General features: G+C 41.5%; 1 protein-coding gene across 1 annotated transcript in view; it reads left to right on the top strand.

Moving 5' to 3' along the window:
* LOC141106901 (uncharacterized) overlaps nucleotides 1–16724 on the top strand; it is a 35495-nt gene extending 18771 nt beyond the window's left edge. Inside the window, 7 exon segments of the mRNA XM_073597830.1 lie at nucleotides 3278–3356; nucleotides 3468–3638; nucleotides 3725–3848; nucleotides 3965–4062; nucleotides 4179–4320; nucleotides 5636–6629; nucleotides 15501–16724. Coding sequence (XP_073453931.1) covers nucleotides 3278–3356; nucleotides 3468–3638; nucleotides 3725–3848; nucleotides 3965–4062; nucleotides 4179–4320; nucleotides 5636–6629; nucleotides 15501–15987 — 2095 coding nt within the window. The 3' untranslated portion in view covers nucleotides 15988–16724.
* Nucleotides 16725–19552: the final 2828 nt, after the last annotated feature.

Below are 19552 nucleotides of genomic sequence, written 5' to 3'. Positions count from 1 at the left end.
TTCTTCAGTGATATGGGAGTCATCATGCTCAGTTTATAGAGTCAACCATTGATGTTGTATTTGAGAGTCCAGAAGGTCCAGTTCTATACGTTTTAGCTGATATTCTAAGGATTCATGGAGCCACAAGAAATTCTACATGGAAAATTCCCAAGGCTGCCATCTTGGTTTTCCTCTTCATGGTCAGTGATAGACTCCATAATTTCAATCAATACCTTCATTAGTGATATAGGGGGTCATTCTGCTCAGTTTATAGAGAGTCAACCATTGGTGTTATATTCCTTAGATGGAGAGTCCAGAAGGTCTAGTTCCATACGTGTCAGCTGATAATTCTGAGGATTCATTGAGCCACAACAAATTCTACATGGATTATTTCCATGGCTGCCATCTTGGTTCTTCTCCTCATGGTCCCAGTGATAGGCTCCATAATTTCACAGTAATTATCTTCATCAGTGATACAGAGATCATCTCTATCAGTGACTTACCGATTATATCAATGCCATGTGATCAGTCCCATCATTGTCGCAACGATTGGTCTTGTCGGTGCTACAGCGATTAAAACTTGGATACTAGAACAGAAATCTGGAATTCCTCTCTATATACACCACCCCTGAAGGACATTGGGCTCTCCTGTATTCCTCCTGCTTTTAGGCAGAATGCTGTAGAGATTTTTATACCCCTCTCTACCTGCTGTGCAACTCTCTCTTTATTTTAACATTTATTTGAGGATTTCTACTTTATACCTGGAGAGAAAAAGGGGGTGGCATGGCCACCCATGCTTCTATTTCATTCTGCTGTTCGGTGGCTGATGGGGGGGTCAGGTAAAGTCAGCACACTGCTGCAGTAATGCCCACTGCAACAATAACTAGCATATTGCAGACATAATGCCGTAATAATGACATCATCGAAGTTAACGTAGACAGACTTGCCTAATCATGAACAGCACAAGACCGTGAACCAGACGTTGCGTGTTACACAGGTTTTTTTTAATTCTTTTTTTATTGAATTTAAAAGATGTAGTTATAATAAACAAAGCGTATTGGGCATACCCAGGCTTAAAAAAATATACAATCTAACACTTAACACAAAACACACCTGGTATGGCAACCGATGCCCGAGGCCAAACAAGTGTAATCAACTTAAGGTAAATCCAGTAATGTGATGGGATCAATAGTCCCACAGCACTCTTGGATGATCTGTATCTAGTACCAAGGAAGTAATACAAAAATTCAATAGAAACATCATATACTGTGCATCTGTCTATTATGTGCAATGAGCCCTTGTGCGTCTACGCGTTTCGCCACTAGGCTTCTTCAGGACACGATCAAGGTTCAAAGACGCAACAGATAAGAGAATATGTTTTTCTATCTTAATTTGGAATATATTATTGTAATATCCATGATAGGATGAACAATATATTTGAAGATTAGGAAATAAATCCACGATAACTGGAACTAGAGGCAGGGGCAAATGGGCATTTAGTAGTCCTGGTACAAAGGAGGTAAAGGGCGCCAGAAGGCGTCCACCGTACACAGCTCACTAGGGGGCTTGAACCATACAGGTGACCATATAGCTGTTAAACCAGGATTTCCATAAAGAGCGTGCCCCTGAAAGACAGCCGTTCACTGCACACTTTTTATCCCTCTTTTGACTAGTTTATGTAATTCTTATTAAATTTATTGCTTCTATTAGATTTTCTCTTTATTATTTCTTAGCCTAAAAGGTCCGCTATACTGGTAATACTTAGTACTACCAAAAAACTTATTCATGGAAGTGGCTTCGCAATTGCACTGTTTTTATCTAATAAAAAAATTCTTAGGGTGGTATGGTGACGGAAGCCACTGTCTCTTTGGTCCAAATGTGCCAGACCTTGGAGAATTTAGTGGGGCATCCTCCAGACTCAAGAAAAATGTTTCAGTGGTTCTGCGCAAAATGGCTAGATGTAATAGGAACTGCTGCCCCCTACAGATACAACCACCTAGGTGGAGTATAAGATGTAGGTTTAAAAAAGAGTAGGTGTGGCGCTGTTCTTGTGTTCTAAAGTGTGGGTGGTCCCAACTCTCTTACTTTCTCCAGCTTTGTAACTAAAAGCTAGTATGGCGGTACGGGCAGAAAGCTGGAGAAAGTGTCTGCAGGAGCCTGATACTGCACCTGCAATCCACTGATCGAAGGTGCAATGCTTTGCAGACTCCTGTAAAAAAAAAAAAAAAGACGGAGTGTAAATTTGTACAGATAATATTTAGTTTATTTTTTTTGTTTTTTCAATTTATAAATTGTACACACAAATTACTTTTATTATTTGGAAAAAAAAATGCACCGAGAAGCAGCTGTCAAGAGTACTGTAGAACAGTGTAGACTGCTGATCTTCTATTCTCCGTCAGGCGATCCTTCCAATTGGCAGTGGACCGCGTAAACAGGAAGTAATAAGAGGAACAAACAGGAAGTTATATGAGTAGAAACAGGAAGTGATGTCTCAAACGGACAGGAATTTCCAGGTCAGAGGTGAGTCGGGAGGAAGTTGAGAGGAGACATTGATGGAACTGGCAGCAGAGGAGGTGATAAGATCTTATTTTATATTTACACCCAGTAACCCCCTCCCCCCCGTCATGTCCGTCCTCTTCCTCCATAGTCACTGTGATGTCTGTTATAATTCAGATAGATCCTAAATATAGAACCATTTATCCAACTGTCCATCCAGAGCCTGTGGTTTATAGACCCGATACATCCTAAATATAGAACCATTTATCCAACTGTCCATCCAGAGCCTCTGGTTTATAGACCAGATACATCCTAAATATAGAGCCATTTATCCAACTGTCCATCCAGAGCCTCTGGTTTATAGACCAGATACATCCTAAATATAGAACCAATTATCCAACTGACTATCCAGAGCCTCTGGTTTATAGACCGAATACATCCTAAATATAGAGCCATTTATCCAACTGTCCATCCAGAGCCTCTGGTTTATAGACCGGATACATCCTAAGTCTAGAGCCAGGACATGAGCCTGTACGCCTATGCAAAACTGAATGGGAAGACCAGAGTTTAGATTTTACAAAGGATCTAACCCTTCTCTTCTCAGACATCTTAAAGGGGATCTCTCATTTTCTTCAAGTTGTAGAAATACAAAAGGACATAATATAGTTTAAGAGGTTGTCTGAGGTGTCCAACTTATGGAGGAACTCTGTGCAGACATTAATCATTACAGTCCAGATAATTCTCAGTTTATCTGTCTACAGAGAGGAGAGTTCTGAATCAATCACGTGACCACGTTATTAAGGATGGATAAAGACCAAAGTCACATGACTGAGAGGATATTAGACCTCACCCTGGAGATCATCTACCTGCTGACCGGAGAGGTGAGGATGATTCTGGGAGGTCACATGACATCACTCTTATCTTTTCTGACCAGGACGATGAGGAGGATTCTGGGAAGTTTGTACTGATATTTTTTTTTCTCTCTCTCTCAGGATTATAAAGTCGTGAATAAAATATCTGGTAAACCATTAACACCCAACAGCTTTCTTCATGAAACTTCGCCTATCACAGTGCCTCCACCTCACTGCCGGACAGCAAAGGTAACCAGTGCCAAGAAGATTCTAGAAGTCACCAAGAAGATCACTGATCTGCTGACAGGAGAGGTGAGCGGTGGTGGGAATTCTGGGACATTATCCAGTAACAGACAAGGGATGTGTCTGGATGGTGACTGTATCATTGTGTGTGTCAGGTTCCTATAAGGTGTCAGGATGTCACTGTCTATTTCTCCATGGAGGAGTGGGAGTATTTAGAAGGACACAAGGATCTCTACAAGGACGTCATGATGGACAATCAGCCGCCCCTCACATCACCGGGTAAGAGGAGACTTTATTGTAAAGGAGAGAGCAGTACGGAGGGTCCACCTAGATCCCCCATCATCTGATAAACACATAGAAACAATGTATTCAGTCAGTGTGTGTGTTTCCTACAGATGGATCCAGTAATGGGAACCCACCAGAGAGATGTCCCCGCCCTCTGTATTCCCGGGATTCCACACAAGAAGCTCTTACTATCCCTCACTATCATCAGGTAGATGGGACTGAGCATTTAGACCTATAAAAATGATTCCAATCAATAAGAGGATATTATACTATGCAATCTCTTGGTCCTTTTTACAAATGTATTCTGTCATCTTTGGGGTTTAGGATGAAGATTTAAAAGACATCAAAGTTGAGGTTAAAGAGGAGGAAGAAGAGATGTTGGTGAGTGGAGATCAGCAGTCTATGGAGGAGGGGGAAGCTATTATGAAAAGCAAACAGGAGGAACCTTCTCTACATATAGATACAAGTAAGTAATAAACAATAAATATAGAAACAGTTTACAACTGTGTTTTTACAATCTTGTTATATGAATGAAAAAAATTACATATGTCAATGAAGCCCACCGTGGAGCTGCTGTACACCATATGAAAGGTCCATCTCCATTCCTAGATATAACGTCATGTTCCCAACAAATGAGGAGGAGATACTGTACACCATATGAAAGGTCCATCTCTATTCCTCAATATAATGTCATGTTCCCAACCAATGAGGAGGAGATACTGTACTCCATATTAAAGGTCCATCTCCATTTCTCAGTATGTTGTGTTCCCAACCAATGAGAATGGGATACTGTACACCATATGAAAGGTCCATCTCCATTCCTCAATATAACGTCATGTTCCCAACAAATGTGGAGGAGATACTGTACACCATATGAAAGGTCCATCACCATTCCTCAATATAACGTCATGTTCCCAACAAATGTGGAGGAGATGCTGTACACCATATGAAAGGTCCCTCTACATTCCTCTTTATAACGTCATGTTCTCAACAAATGAGGAGGAGATACTGTACACCATATGAAAGGTCCATCTCCATTCCTCAATATAACGTCATGTTCCCAACAAATGTGGAGGAGATACTGTACACCATATGAAAGGTCCATCTCCATTCCTCAATATAATGTCATGTTCCCAACAAATGAGGAGGAGATACTGTACACCATATGAAAGGTCCACCTCTATTCTTCAATATAACTTCATGTTCCCAACAAATGAGGAGGAGATACCGTACTCCATATGAAAGGTCCATCTCCATTTCTCAGTATGTTGTGTTCCCAACCAATGAGAATGGGATATTGTACACCATATGAAAGGTCCATCTCCATTCCTCAATATAACGTCATGTTCCCAACAAATGAGGAGGAGATACTGTACACCATATGAAAGGTCCATCTCCATTCCTCGATTTAATGTCATGTTCCCAACAAATGAGGAGATACTGTACACCATATGAAAGGTCCATCTCCATTCTTCAATATAATGTCATGTTCCCAACGAATGAGGTTGAGATTTTGTGCACTTTATGAAAAGTTGAGGAAGGTCAATCTCCATTCTCACAGTAAGAATATCATCCGTGTACAAACACTCCTACCCCATGTAGTTGGGGTGTATTGTATCATTGCTATGGCTTGTATTCATAGTTTGGTGTCATATTTGCTCTAAGTTCCATGCCAGATCTTGGTGAAATTGTTGAGTGTTGTACCATCATACATGACTCCTGAATGTAAGGCATGAAAAATACCTATAACACGTTTCTTTGAAAAAATTGCTTTCCAACAGATGGCCACTATACTCGTAACAGGAATATCTCTGAAGGACATTTTATTCTATCTCCAGATTATAATGCAGAAGATACTGGCATCACACAACATTCTCCAGAAGTAATTCCCACTGCTGATAACATACATCGGGGACCTTACCATTTGAAGAGGTCAATGCATCTCTCTAATCCTGAGGAATCTTCTGAGAAATCCAATACTGTTACTCCAGATGTACAACTCAATTCTCAGTGTATGGTTAGATCAACAGATCCGTCTAATTCCCAGGAAACTTCTTTAAGTCATGAAGGACTTCACACAGGAGAGAGTTCATTGTCCTGTTCAGTGTGTGGGAAATCTTTTACTGAAAACAAAGACCTTGTTATACACCAGAGAAGTCACACAAGTGAGCGTCCTTTCTCATGCTCAGAGTGCGGGAAATGTTTTACTGAGAAAATATACCTTCTCCGCCACGAAAAACGTCACATGGGTGAGCGCCCTTTCTCGTGTTCAGAGTGCGGGAAATGTTTCACCGAGAAACAATCGCTTCACAGACACGAGAGAAATCACACCGGCGAGCGCCCCTATTCATGTTCCGAGTGTGTGAAATGCTTCACCGATAAGGTAAAGCTTCTTCTCCACCAGAGAATTCACACGGGCGAGCGTCCCTATTCATGTTCAGAGTGCGGGAAGTGCTTTAGCCAAAGAGGAAACCTTGTTAAACACCAGAGAATTCACACGGGCGAACGTCCTTTTTCGTGTTCAGAGTGCGGGAATTCGTTCACTGCGAAAGGAGACCTTCTCAACCACCAGAGAAGCCACACGGGCGAGCGTCCTTTTTCGTGTTCAGTGTGCGGGAAGTGTTTCATTCTGAAGAAGACACTTCTCACACACCAGAGAATTCACACCGGCGAGCGACCTTTTTCGTGTTCAGAGTGCGGCAATTCTTTCACAACGAAAGGAGACCTTCTTAATCACCAGAAAAGCCACACGGGCGAGCGCCCTTTTTCATGTTCATTGTGCGGGAAATGTTTCATTCTGAAGAAGACCCTTCTTACACACCAGAAGAGTCACACAGGCGAGAGATCTCATTCGTGTTCGGAGTGCGGGAAAAGTTTTATTCACAAAGTAAGCCTTGTTAAACACCAGAGAATTCACACGGGCGAACGTCCTTATTCGTGTTCAGAGTGCGGGAAGCGTTTTTTCGAGAAAAGACAACTTGTTAAACACCAGAGACTTCACAATTAGGAGGATGGGTTCTCATGCTCGGATTGTGGGAAATGTTTTAATCGGAAATGGAATCCTAATTTGACTTCAATTGCAGGTAATTCCCAGCTGTCAAAATGACAGCAGGAATTTGCCTATGTGAAGAAAAGGGACCATCAGTGTTTATATGCAAGTTAGTCCACTTTGTTCCAATCATCTGCAAACCAAAAGGATGAGTGTCATGTTTCGTCAGATTTGGCGACCCGTCAGATTTTGTAATGGAAGGGACGTTCCGTCGCCGCCATCTTGATTGTGGGAAATGTTTTAACCAGAAATGGAATCTTAATTTGACATCAATTGCAGGTAATTCCCAGCTGTCAAAATGACAGCAGGAATTTGCCTATGTAAAGAAAAGGGACCATCAGTGTTTATATGCAAGTTGGTCCACTTTGTTCCAATCATCTGCAAACCAAAAGGATGAGTGTCGTGTTTCGTCAGATTTTGCGACCCTACAGATTTTGTAACGGAAGGGACTTTCCGTCGTCGCCATCTTGCTACACCTCTCACTCGTCCATAGTAAGGATACCCTGAGAAGGGGAAAAGTGGACATCTTTTTACACCCACTGGAGTTTTGCATTTTACACTTATTTTTATCAGTAAAGTGAGTTTATATAGTGAAATACAGTACTTAGAACTCTGCTGCTTTTAAAATTCAACATTAAACAGTCAGACGGAGTTCTAAGTACTGTACTTCACTGTATAAACTCACTTTACTGTTAAAAATAAGTGTAAAATGCAAAACTCTGGTGGGTGTAACAAGATGTCCGCTTTCCCACGTCTCAGGGTATCATTACTATGGACAAGTGCGGAGTGTAGCAAGGTGGCGGCGACGGAACGTCACTTCCGTTACAAAATCTGACGGGTTGTCAAATCTGACGAAACGCGTCATGCCTTCAGCAAGGTTTTCTTATGTTCCTTTGTTAATTGTTGAGTATGTATCTAGTGGTTCTTTTACATACTTAGTATCTGTGAATAATTTACTGAAGGTAGGTAGAGATTGATTAGATAGATTAAAAGCCACCGTAGCTTCCCATAATTCCACTGGTCTATACCATGAGGTCTGAGAGACAGCCCCCAGCTATGTATCTTCTCCAGAGGACTTCACACCTATTCAGCTGCAATTCTAATGTCAGCCTAACGGAAACATCGCCGGCATGTTTATAACCCCTTTCCCTATTTAGACTAGTGTGTTAGGACTGTATATTTTGTATATACTCATTGTATGTTATTTCTTTTATTTTAGTTTTACTCTAACTTCCCTGCAATAAAAGTTGAAAAAAAGGACCTTGCGCCTGCCTCAATGAGTTGTTAAGGGAGGAGAGTTAGCTATCTGTCTAATTATACCTCAGCCACGTATAGTGAGGGCAGAACAATCAGCTTTGATCTGCATATGATGTCAAAGCTACCAAACAAGAAAAAAAGTATAATATATATTTTTCTTTTATAAAATGTGTTCTTATTTAACCCCTTATTACACTATAGTTTACCCCACTATGGAGGCCATCATGCTCAGTTCATAGCGGGTCATCCATTGGCGTTTTAATACTGAGACAAAGAGTCTAACCAATTCTATGAATACATGGAACCACTACAAGCACAATTCCCATTGCTTCCATCTTGGTTCTCCCCTTGGTTAGTGATAGGATCCATCATTTTAATGATTTCTTCAGCAGTGATATAGAGGTAATCATGCTCAGCTCATAGAGTGTCATCCATTGATGTTTTAATACTGAGATGAGAGTCTCACTAATTCTAAGAATACATGAAACCACTACAAACACAAGATATTCCCATGGTTGCCATCTTGGTTCTCCTCCTCATGGCCAGTGATAGGATCCATAATTTCAAACATTATCTTCATCAGTGATATGGAGGTCATCATGCTCAGCTCATAGAGGGTCATCCATTAGTGTTTCGATACTGTGACAGAGAGTCTCACGGTTTTTGAGGATACATGGAGCTACTACAAATACCACAAAGGATATTCCCATCACAGCCATCTTGGATCTCCTCCTCATGGTCAGTGACAAGTTTCAAAATTTCGATCATTAACTTTGTCAATGATAGGGAGGTGATCATGTTCAGCTCATAGAGGGTCATCCATTAGTGTTTTAATACTGAGACAGAAAGTCTCACTAATTCAATGAATACATGGAACCACTACAAGCATTAAATTAGATATTCCCATCCCTGTCATCTTGGTTCTCCCCTTGGTCAGTGATTGGATCCATAATTTCAATTGTTATCTTCATCAGTGATATGGAGGTCATCATGCTCAGCTCATAGAGGGTCATTCATTGATTTTTTTAATACTGAGACGAGAGTCTCACTAATTCTAAGAATACAGAAACCACTACAAACACAAGATATTCCCATCCTTGCCGTCCTCGTCCTCCTCCTCATGGGCAGTGATAGGCTCCAAATTTCAATCATTGCCACTACAAATACCACATAGGATATTCCCATCACCACCATCTTGGTTCTCCTCCTCCATGGTCAATGATTGGCTCCAAAATTTCAATCATTATCTTCATCCTTCTGAAGAAGCAGCAATTAGCAGAAAATAGTTAAGGGGTAATTGCCAAGACACATCATATTCGACACCCCACTTCAACACTGGGGGTCACCTTCATTTCATTTTTTTTGAAGCAATTGTTTGAAGCAGCATAAAAGGCTGTAATTATCAACCGTATCTAAGTATTTTGTCAATGTGGTTTTTCCCCACAATGTTTTTATATTCTATATATTATTACATTTCTTTTATATAAAACTATACATATCCTTGTCTACGTCCTTGAGGTACCGAGATAGTCCAAACTTTTCTCCCTTTTTTCAGGGGTACTTCTGAGGTGGCCCCAGGCACCTATTTTCATCAGTGATATGAAGGTCATCCCCATCATGCTTGATGGGGGGGATACAGAGTATGTCAGTGCCATGTGGTCTGTCCCGTCATTGTTGCTGTGATTGTTCATTTTAGTTATACGACAATTCAAAACTAGGCTGTCTATGTGTTCTCCCGGATAATGGAAACCCTGTCAATAACACCACTCCTGTGCTGAAGGACATTGGGCTCCTCCATAGTTCTGTTGCCTTTAGCCAACACTTTGGGGCACCACAATGGCTCAGTGGTTTTGATAGATTGTAAGCTCCTTCTGGGCAGGGACTGATATGAATGTACAACAATATGTAAAGCTCTGTGTAAACTGTCAGTGATATACAAATAGCTATAAAGAAATAAAGAAAACAACAAAAAAAAAAAAGATATGCCGAACTCCAGTCTCTATCTGTATTTTAACATTTATCTGAGCGTTTTAACTTTAAAATTTGGGAGAAAAAAAGGTCACATGACCATCCAGGCTTCTATTTCAGCCTACTGTGCACTTGGGTGGTGGGAGGATTCGGGAGAGGTCAGCACATCAAAGTCCAGTGCAACAATAATGGACCTGCTATAGTGACTTTGTATCTCTGGCCGTCTGACCCGTCATCTGCTTTGAGATGGTTGGGTTTTGTGAGTACCTGAGGCCTTGCCTTGTACCTTTTAGTTATGCTGCTTTAAAGCCGTGTGACTGCAACATGTCTGATTCTAGCCAACAGAGAGAGCAGTTTGCTGTGCTTCCAGCTGGCTCTGGTGCTGCTTGTAGCTTATGGAGATCATCTACCTTCTGACAAAAGAGGTGAGGAGAATTCTGGGAGGTCACATGACATCACTCTTATCTCTATTAATAAATCACGGACCTGACCGGAGAGGTGAGGAGGATTCTGGGAGGTCACATGACATCACTCTTATCTCTATTAATAAATCACGGACCTGACCGGAGAGGTGAGGAGGATTCTGGGAGGTCACATGACTTCACTCTTATCTCTATTAATAAAACACAGACCTGACCGGAGAGGTGAGGAGGATTCTGGGAGGTCACATGACATCACTCTTATCTCTATTAATAAAACACAGACCTGACCGGAGAGGTGAGGAGGATTCTGGGAGGTCACATGACATCACTCTTATCTCTATTAATAAAACACAGACCTGACTGGAGAGGTGAGGAGGATTCTGGGAAGTCCTTCTCCTATGAATTTTCTCATCATTAGGTCGCAAAACGACCATCACTTAGACCTCACTAACGATTAGAAAATCAAATGAATGTTCCAAAAACAAAAGCTTTTGTACTAAATTTTGATTCGAATAGCTGACCAAGTGGAAACATGTCGATGCTAAAAAAAAGTAAGGGACCCGGTGTGATCAGATGTTTTACAAGCCGGTAACGACTTGTAAACAACAAACCAAAACCGGGGGGGTGGCAGGCAGACGACTTTCCTTTCTGCGCCCTGTAGAAGTGATCAGTTGGCTGTAGAGCTGCTTGGATCACTTCACAAGAAAACCCATCAGTGGCTGAAAAGCTGCATTTATGATCTTGGCATCACCGCTTCTTCTCGAGGACGTACGCGTACACCTTAAAGGCGGAAAGCCGGTAATTAATCTCTTTAAAAATTATTTTCAAATGCAATGAAGACTTTTACCGTTTCTGCAACAATAAAAAAAATTAACAAACAAAATGAATAAAAACAGTGAAGCAGAAGGACAGGACATACCAGACACGTAGTAGTCCGCTGTCCGCAACAGGTTAATTTTTACTAATGGGTGAATTTTTAAACATAAAATAATTTTCATTATATTTTCTCATTGGATTTCAACTTGGTTGTTTTATAGACAACAACAACACACCCCGATGCAGCTGTCCTAGTCCTGAAAAACAACTTAAGCTGCAGATTTTATATTCGCCACATGGAGGAGAGCTTTACTTACTCAATGGAACAGGAAGTGATGGATGGCAAAGACAGGAAGTCGATAATACATACACAGGAAGTGATGTCACAAACAAACAGGAAGTTCTAGGTGAGAGGTTATATGGGAGGAAGTAGAGAGGAGACATTGCTGGAACTGGCAGCAGAGGAGGTAATAAGATATTATTTTTCATTTACACCCAGTAACCCCCCGTCATGTCCGTCCTCTTCGTCCATAGTCACTGTGATGTCTTTTATCTCCAACATCCACTACTACAGACATATCACATCCTGTATATTGGAGTTATTTTATAATATGTGTCCAGATACATCCTAAATATAGAACCATTTATCCAACTGTCCATCCAAAGCCTCTGGTTTATAGACCAGATACATCCTAAATATAGAACCATTTATCCAACTGTCCATCCAGAGCCTCTGGTTTATAGACCAGATACATCCTAAATATAGAACCATTTATCCAACTGTCCATCCAGAGCCTCTGGTTTATAGACCGGATACATCCTAAATATAGAACCATTTATCCAACTGTCCATCCAGAGCCTCTGGTTTATAGACCGGATACATCCTAAATATAGAGCCATTTATCCAACTGTCCATCCAGAGCCTCTGGTTTATAGACCAGATACATCCTAAATATAGAACCATTTATCCAACTCTCCATCCAGAGCCTCTGGTTTATAGACCAGATACATCCTAATTATAGAACAATTTATCCAACTTCCATAAAGCTGTCTCGGGGTGGTTGGCTCTCAATACTGTGAGATTAAGGATGAGCTCCGGGGTGTTCGCACACCCCGCGTGCAGAGCCCGCCAGGCAGTCGGCAATGCACTGCACTAATCACAAGCAGTGAGACATTTCCAGATGTTCGGCTGCAGAGATAGAGAAATGTCTCACTGTCTGTGATTAGCGCAGTGCAGTGCCGACTTCCTGGCTTGCTCTGCACGTGGGCTGTGCGAACACCCCGGAGCTCATCCTTATGTGAGATAATGGACTCTGATTTGGTCTAGGGTTGCTTATCAGTTGGAATCTCTTTTTTCCAGTTGTATTGATACACATTTATATCAAATAAAAATTCTGAGATATGGGAACTATGGAGGACCTCTGTGCAGACATTAATCACCCCAGTACAGTCCAGATAATTCTCAGTTTATTATCCGTCTACAGAAAGCAGGGTGCTGAAAAGATCACATGACCACTTTAGCAAGGATGGGTAAAGACCAAAGTCACATGAATGAAAGAGTATTAAATCTCACCCTGAAGATCATCTATCTGCTGACCGGAGAGGTGAGGAGGATTCTGGGAGGTCACATGACATCATACTTCAATTTAAAACACATATACGACCAGAGAGGTGGGGAGGATTCTGGGAAGTCTATATTGATACATTTTCTTTCTCCCTTTACACAGGATTATGTAATAGTGAATAAACTATCTGGTAAACCATTAACACCCAACATTTGTCTTCATGGAACATCACCCATCACAGCGCCTCCACCTCACTGCCTGACAACAGAAGTAACCAATGCTAAGAAGATTCTTGACCTCACCATGAAGATGATGGAGCTGCTGACAGGAGAGGTGAGCGGTGCCGGGAATTCTGGGACATTATCCAGTAACAGACAAGGGATGTGTCTGGATGGTGACTGTATCATTGTGTGTGTCAGGTTCCTATAAGGTGTCAGGATGTCACTGTCTATTTCTCCATGGAGGAGTGGGAGTATTTAGAAGGACACAAGGATCTCTACAAGGACGTCATAATGGAGAATCAGCCGCCCCTCACATCACCGGGTAAGAGGAGACTTTATTGTAAAGGAGAGAGCAGTACGGAGGGTCCACCTAGATCCCCCATCATCTGATAAACACATAGAAACAATGTATTCAGTCAGTGTGTGTGTTTCCTACAGATGGATCCAGTAATGGGAACCCACCAGAGAGATGTCCCCGTCCTCTGTATTCCCGGGATTCCACACAGGAAGGTCACACCATCCCTCACCATCATCAGGTAGATGGGACTGAGTAACTAGAACTCAAAAATGATTCCAATTTATGAGAGGACGTTCTTCTATCTTACTTCTTGTTCTATTATCTTTGGGGAGTAGGGTGAAGAAATGAAAGACATCAAAGTTGAGGTTAAAGAGGAAGAAGAAGAAGAAAAGAGGTTGGTGAGCAGGGAACAGCAGTCCATGGAGGAGGGGGAGATGATTATGAAAAGTGAACAGAAGGAATTATCTCTACATATGGACACAAGTAAGTCATAAACGCTAAATGTAGAGACATTTCAAATTTGTGTTGATACATGATTAGCCTGTTCCCGTCCGCACTATAGCTGAAAGACAGTGATGTCTCCATTCCTCAATATAACATCACGTTCCCAATAAATGAGGAGGAGATACTGTACACCATATGAAAGGTCCATCTCCATTCCTCAATATAATGTCATGTTCCCAACACATGAGGAGGAGATACTGTACACCATATGAAAGGTCCATCTCCATTCCTCAATATAACGTCATGTTCCCAACAAATGAGGAGGAGATACTGTACACCATATGAAAGGTCCATCTCCATTCCTCAATATAACGTCATGTTCCCAACAAATGAGGAGGAGATACTGTACACCATATGAAAGGTCCACCTCCATTCCTCAGTATAATGTCATGTTCCCAATAAATGAGGTGGAGATACTGTACAACATATAAAAGGTCCATCTTCATTCCTCAATATAACGTCATGTTCCCAACAATAGAGGAGAAGATACTGTACATCATATGAAAGGTCCATCTCCATTCCTCAATATAACGTCATGTTCCCAACAAATGAGGAGAAGATACTGTACACCATATGAAAGGTCCATCTCCATTCCTCAATATAACGTCATGTTCCCAACAAATGAGGAGAAGATACTGTACACCATATGAAAGGTCCATCTCCATTCCTCAATATAACGTCATGTTCCCAACAAATGAGGTGGAGATACTGTACAACATATAAAAGGTCCATCTTCATTCCTCAATATAACGTCATGTTCCCAACAATAGAGGAGAAGATACTGTACATCATATGAAAGGTCCATCTCCATTCCTCAATATAACGTCATGTTCCCAACAAATGAGGAGAAGATACTGTACACCATATGAAAGGTCCATCTTCACTCTCTGCTGTCATGATTTCACCAAATCCCATGCTGGAGATCTGTACCAACATAGTGTATATGGTTACTGAATACAAAATATGAAGAATATTTATAACATTTCTTTAAAATTTGATTTCCAACAGGTGTAAATTATGCTCGGGATAGAAGTCCCTTAATTTTATCTCCAGATTATAAAGCAGAAGATAATGGCACCACACAACATTCTCTGGAAGTAAACCCTATTAATCAATATATACACCACCTACCTTACCATTTACAGACCTCCATGGATCCCTCTAATCCCGAGAAATCTTCTGATGAATCACAGACTATTTCACAGAGTGTGGAGAAATCAGCAGATACATCTAATCCCAAGGAATCTCCTTTACACCATACAAACGTTCACTCCGGCGATGGTCCTTTTTCATTCTCAGAGTGCGGGAAATGGTTCACTCAGCAAGGAAACCCTTTTAACATGAATAATCAGATGGGTGGGCATCTTTACTCCTGTGCAGTGTGCGGGAAAGGTTTCATTCTGAAAAGCGAACTTGCTAGACACAAGAAAATTCACACAGTTGAGCGTCCCTATCCATGTCCAGTGTGCGGGAAATGTTTTATTGAAAAATACACACTTCTTCAACACCAGAAAATTCACACCGGTGAGCGTCCTTACACTTGTACAGAGTGCGGAAAAAGCTTCACTCACAAAGCCGACCTTGTCAGACACCAGAAAATTCACACGGGCGAGCGTCCCTTCTTGTGTTCAGAGTGCGGAAAATGTTTCATTGAGAAGGGAAAACTTGTTATACACCAGAGACGTCACACGGGCGAGCTCCCTTATTCGTGTCCCGAGTGTGGGAAATGTTTCGCTGAGAAAGGAAAACTCATTATACACCAGAGACTTCACACGGGCGAGCGCCCTTATTCGTGTCTCGAGTGCGGGAAAGGTTTTGCTGAGAAAGGAAAACTTATTGTACACCAGAGACTTCACACGGGTGAGCGCCCTTATTCATGTCCAGAGTGCGGGAAATGTTTCGCTGAGAAAAGCAACCTCCTGAAACACCAGGGAACCCACAATCGGAAAGAAAGTCTTTCATGTTCAGAGTGCGGGAAATGTTTTAAATATAAAGGAAATCTAATTATACATCAGAGTACGCACACCGGCTGAAGCTGTTGACAAGCAAACGTAGGGGTGAAACTGTTTAGTCTACTGAACAGGTGTATCAGAAAACGAGTTTATAGAGGTAAACGTCCTGGCAAAGGTGACATTTCTGCTATAGATTTAGCCTGGTGACATGAGACATCTGGTGGCTTCTATTTCTTGGAGACCCAAGTGGAGAAATCTGCCTGCTACAGTTCCTGGCTTTCGATCTGCCAACAATGGGATGTCCTCTTTCCAATGGGATGTCCTCATTCCAATGGGATGTCCTCTTTCCAATGGGATGTCCTCTTTCCAATGGGATGTCCTCATTCCAATGGGATGTCCTCTTTCCAATGGGATGTCCTCTTTCCAATGGGATGTCCTCTTTCCAATGGGATGTCCTCTTTCCAATGGGATGTCCTCTTTTCAATGGGATGTCCTCTTTCCAATGGGATGTCCTCATTCCAATGGGAGGTCCTCATTCCAATTGGATTTCCTCATTCCAATTGGATGTCCTCATTCCAATGGGATGTCCTCAATTCTTTTGCATTCTCCATATTATCAATTATAAATTCACAAGGGAGAGTGGAAGCCCCCTTCTAATACACCAGGGAATGCATGTACCCCACATGCCTGATTCTCCGGGGCAGGGGGACAAACAAGGCGTATTGGGAGTGTGGTGATCGTACCATGTTTTTCAGGGTGTGATGTGATCATCTCTTATCCTGATTTTCTAAAATAAACAAGAAAGCTTCTCTACCCTATCCTGTCCCGAGTCTTGTTTTTTACTAATGACTATAATTCTCAGGTGATCGGAGATTGGAATTTTTTCTGTTCATAGAGACATCCATTGGTGTTGTGTTGATGAGACAGATATTGCATAAGGTCAAGTTCCAGTTCCACACATGTCAGCTAATATTCTAAGAATACATAGAGCCGCTGTAGATGCTACATAGAATATTCTCATCACCGCCATCTTGGTTCTTCTCATCGCGGTCCGTAATAGGCTCCATAATTTCAAACATTATCTTCATCAGCGTTATGGAGGTCATCATGATCAGTTCATAAAGGGTCATCCATTAGTGGTTTTTATACTGAGACAGAGAGTCTCTCGATTTCTGAGGATAAGTGGAGCCACTACATGCACCACATAAGATATTACCATCACCGCCATCTTGGTTCTCCTCATCACGGTCAGTGATAGGCTCCATAATTTCAAACATTATCTTCATCAGTGATATGGGGGACCACTACATGCACCACATAAGATATTACCATCACCCCATTTTGTTTCTCCTCATGGTCAGTGATAGGCTCTATAATTTCAAACATTATCTTCATCAGTGATATGAGGTGTCATCATGATCATTTCATAAAGGGTCATCTATTAGTGTTTTTATACTGAGACAGAGAGTTTCTCGATTTCTGAGGATAAGTGTAGTCACTACAAGCACAAGATAAGATATTACCTCCTCCACATGGCCAGTGATAGGCTCCATAATTTCAATCATTATCTTCATCACTGATATGGAGGTCATCATGCTCATTTTATAGAGAGACATCCATTGGTGTGTTGATGAGACGGAGATTCCAGAAGGTCCAGTTCCACACATGTGTCAGCTAATGTTCTAAGAATACATAGAGCCGCTATAGATGCTACATAGAATATTCTCATCACCGCCATCTTGGTTCTTCTCATTACAGTCGGTGATAGGCTCCATAATTTCAAACATTATCTTCATCAGCGCTATGGAGGTCATCATGATCAGTTCATAAAGGGTCATCCATTAGTGGTTTTTGTACTGAGACAGAGAGTCTCTCGATTTCTGAGGATAAGTGGAGCCACTACATGCACCACATCAGATATTACCATCACCGCCATCTTGGTTCTCCTCATCATGGTCAGTGATAGGCTCCAAAATTTCAATCATTATCTTCATCAGTGCTATGAGTCATCATGCTCAGCTCATAAAGAGTCATCCATTCATTTTTTAATACTGAGACAGAGAGTCTCTCAATTTCTTAGGATAAGTGGAGCCACTACAAACACCACATAAGATATTGCCATCACCCCCATTTTGATTCTCCTCCTCATGGTCAGTGATAGGCTCCATAATTTCAATCATTATCTTCATCAGCGCTATGGAGGTCATCATGCTCAGTTCATAAAGAGTCATTCATTCCTTTTTTAATACTGAGACAGAGAGTCTCTCCATTTCTGAGGCTAAGTGGAGCCCCTACATGCACCACATAAGATATTACCATCACCCCCATTTTGTTTCTCCTCCTCATGGTCAGTGATAGGCTCCGTAATTTCAATCATTATCTTAATCAGTGATATGGGGGGTCATCATGATCAGTTTATAAAGGGCCATCCATTAGTGGTTTTTATACTGACACAGAGAGTCTCTCGATTTCTGAGGATAAGTGGAGCCACTACAAACACCATATAAGATATTACCGTCACCCCCATTTAGATTCTCCTCCTCATGGTCAGCGCGTGTTTTTGCCGCGATTTTGTACAGGTCAAATAGTCACCAACGTAAAAAGAAGAAAAAACGTCTGAAATCTGCCTAAAAAGAAGTTCCAGAACTTGTTTGAGCTTCAGGCGTTTTGGAGCTTCTAGCTTCAGGCGTTTTGGAGTGGAGATGTGAACCCTCTCCATAGAGAATAATTAATTTTTTTCCCCTCCAGCGTTTTGTAGCTTGAGGCTTCAAGCTACAAAACGCTCAGGTGTGAATGAGGCCTTAGTGTTTTAATACTGAGACAGAGAGTCTCTCGATTCCTGAGGATATGTGGAGCCACTACATGCACCACATAAGATATTACCATCACCCCCATTTTGTTTCTCCTCCTGATGGTCAGTGATAGGCTCCGTAATTTCAATCATTATCTTCATCAGTGATATGGGGGGTCATCATGATCAGTTCATAAAGGGTCATCCATTAGTGTTTTTATACTGAGACAGAGAGTCTCTCGATTCCTGAGGATAAGTGGAGCCACTACAAGCACCATATAAGATATTACCATAGCCACCAATTTAATTCTCCTCCTCATGGTCAGTGATAGGCTCCATAATTTCAATCATTATCTTAATCAGTGATATGGGGGTCATCATGCTCATTTTATAGAGAGACATCCATTGGTGTTTTGTTGATGAGACGAAGATTCCAGAAGGTCCAGTTCCACATGTGTCGTCTGATATTCTAAGAATACATAGAGCCGCTACAGATACCACATAGAATATTCCCATCACCGCCATCTTGGTTCTCCTCATGGCTACACTGATAGGTTCCAAAATTTCATTATATTCATCAGTGATATGGAGGACATCCCCATCAGTGGCAAACAGAGTATGTCAGTGTTATGTGATCAGTCCCGTCTTTGCTTTCCCCTCGCTGTTGGTTTCCTTATCATCACTCAGTGTCTGCTCCCATCTTGTCTCATTCCATTGATTGTGTTTTTCCACACTTGTTCTAATTATGTAACGCTTTTGTTTTGATGGAACATGTCTGATCCCTGACCAGCTTCTGTACGAAGAGCTCCTGTCTTGTTTCAGGTGCCTAAGTATTTAGTCTTACTCTTGTCTTGT

Source organism: Aquarana catesbeiana, linkage group LG08, assembly GCF_042186555.1.
Source record: "Aquarana catesbeiana isolate 2022-GZ linkage group LG08, ASM4218655v1, whole genome shotgun sequence".
NCBI lineage: Eukaryota > Metazoa > Chordata > Amphibia > Anura > Ranidae > Aquarana > Aquarana catesbeiana.
The sequence above is the reverse complement of the archived record's forward strand: the minus strand, read 5'-3'. Positions and strand labels throughout refer to the sequence as shown.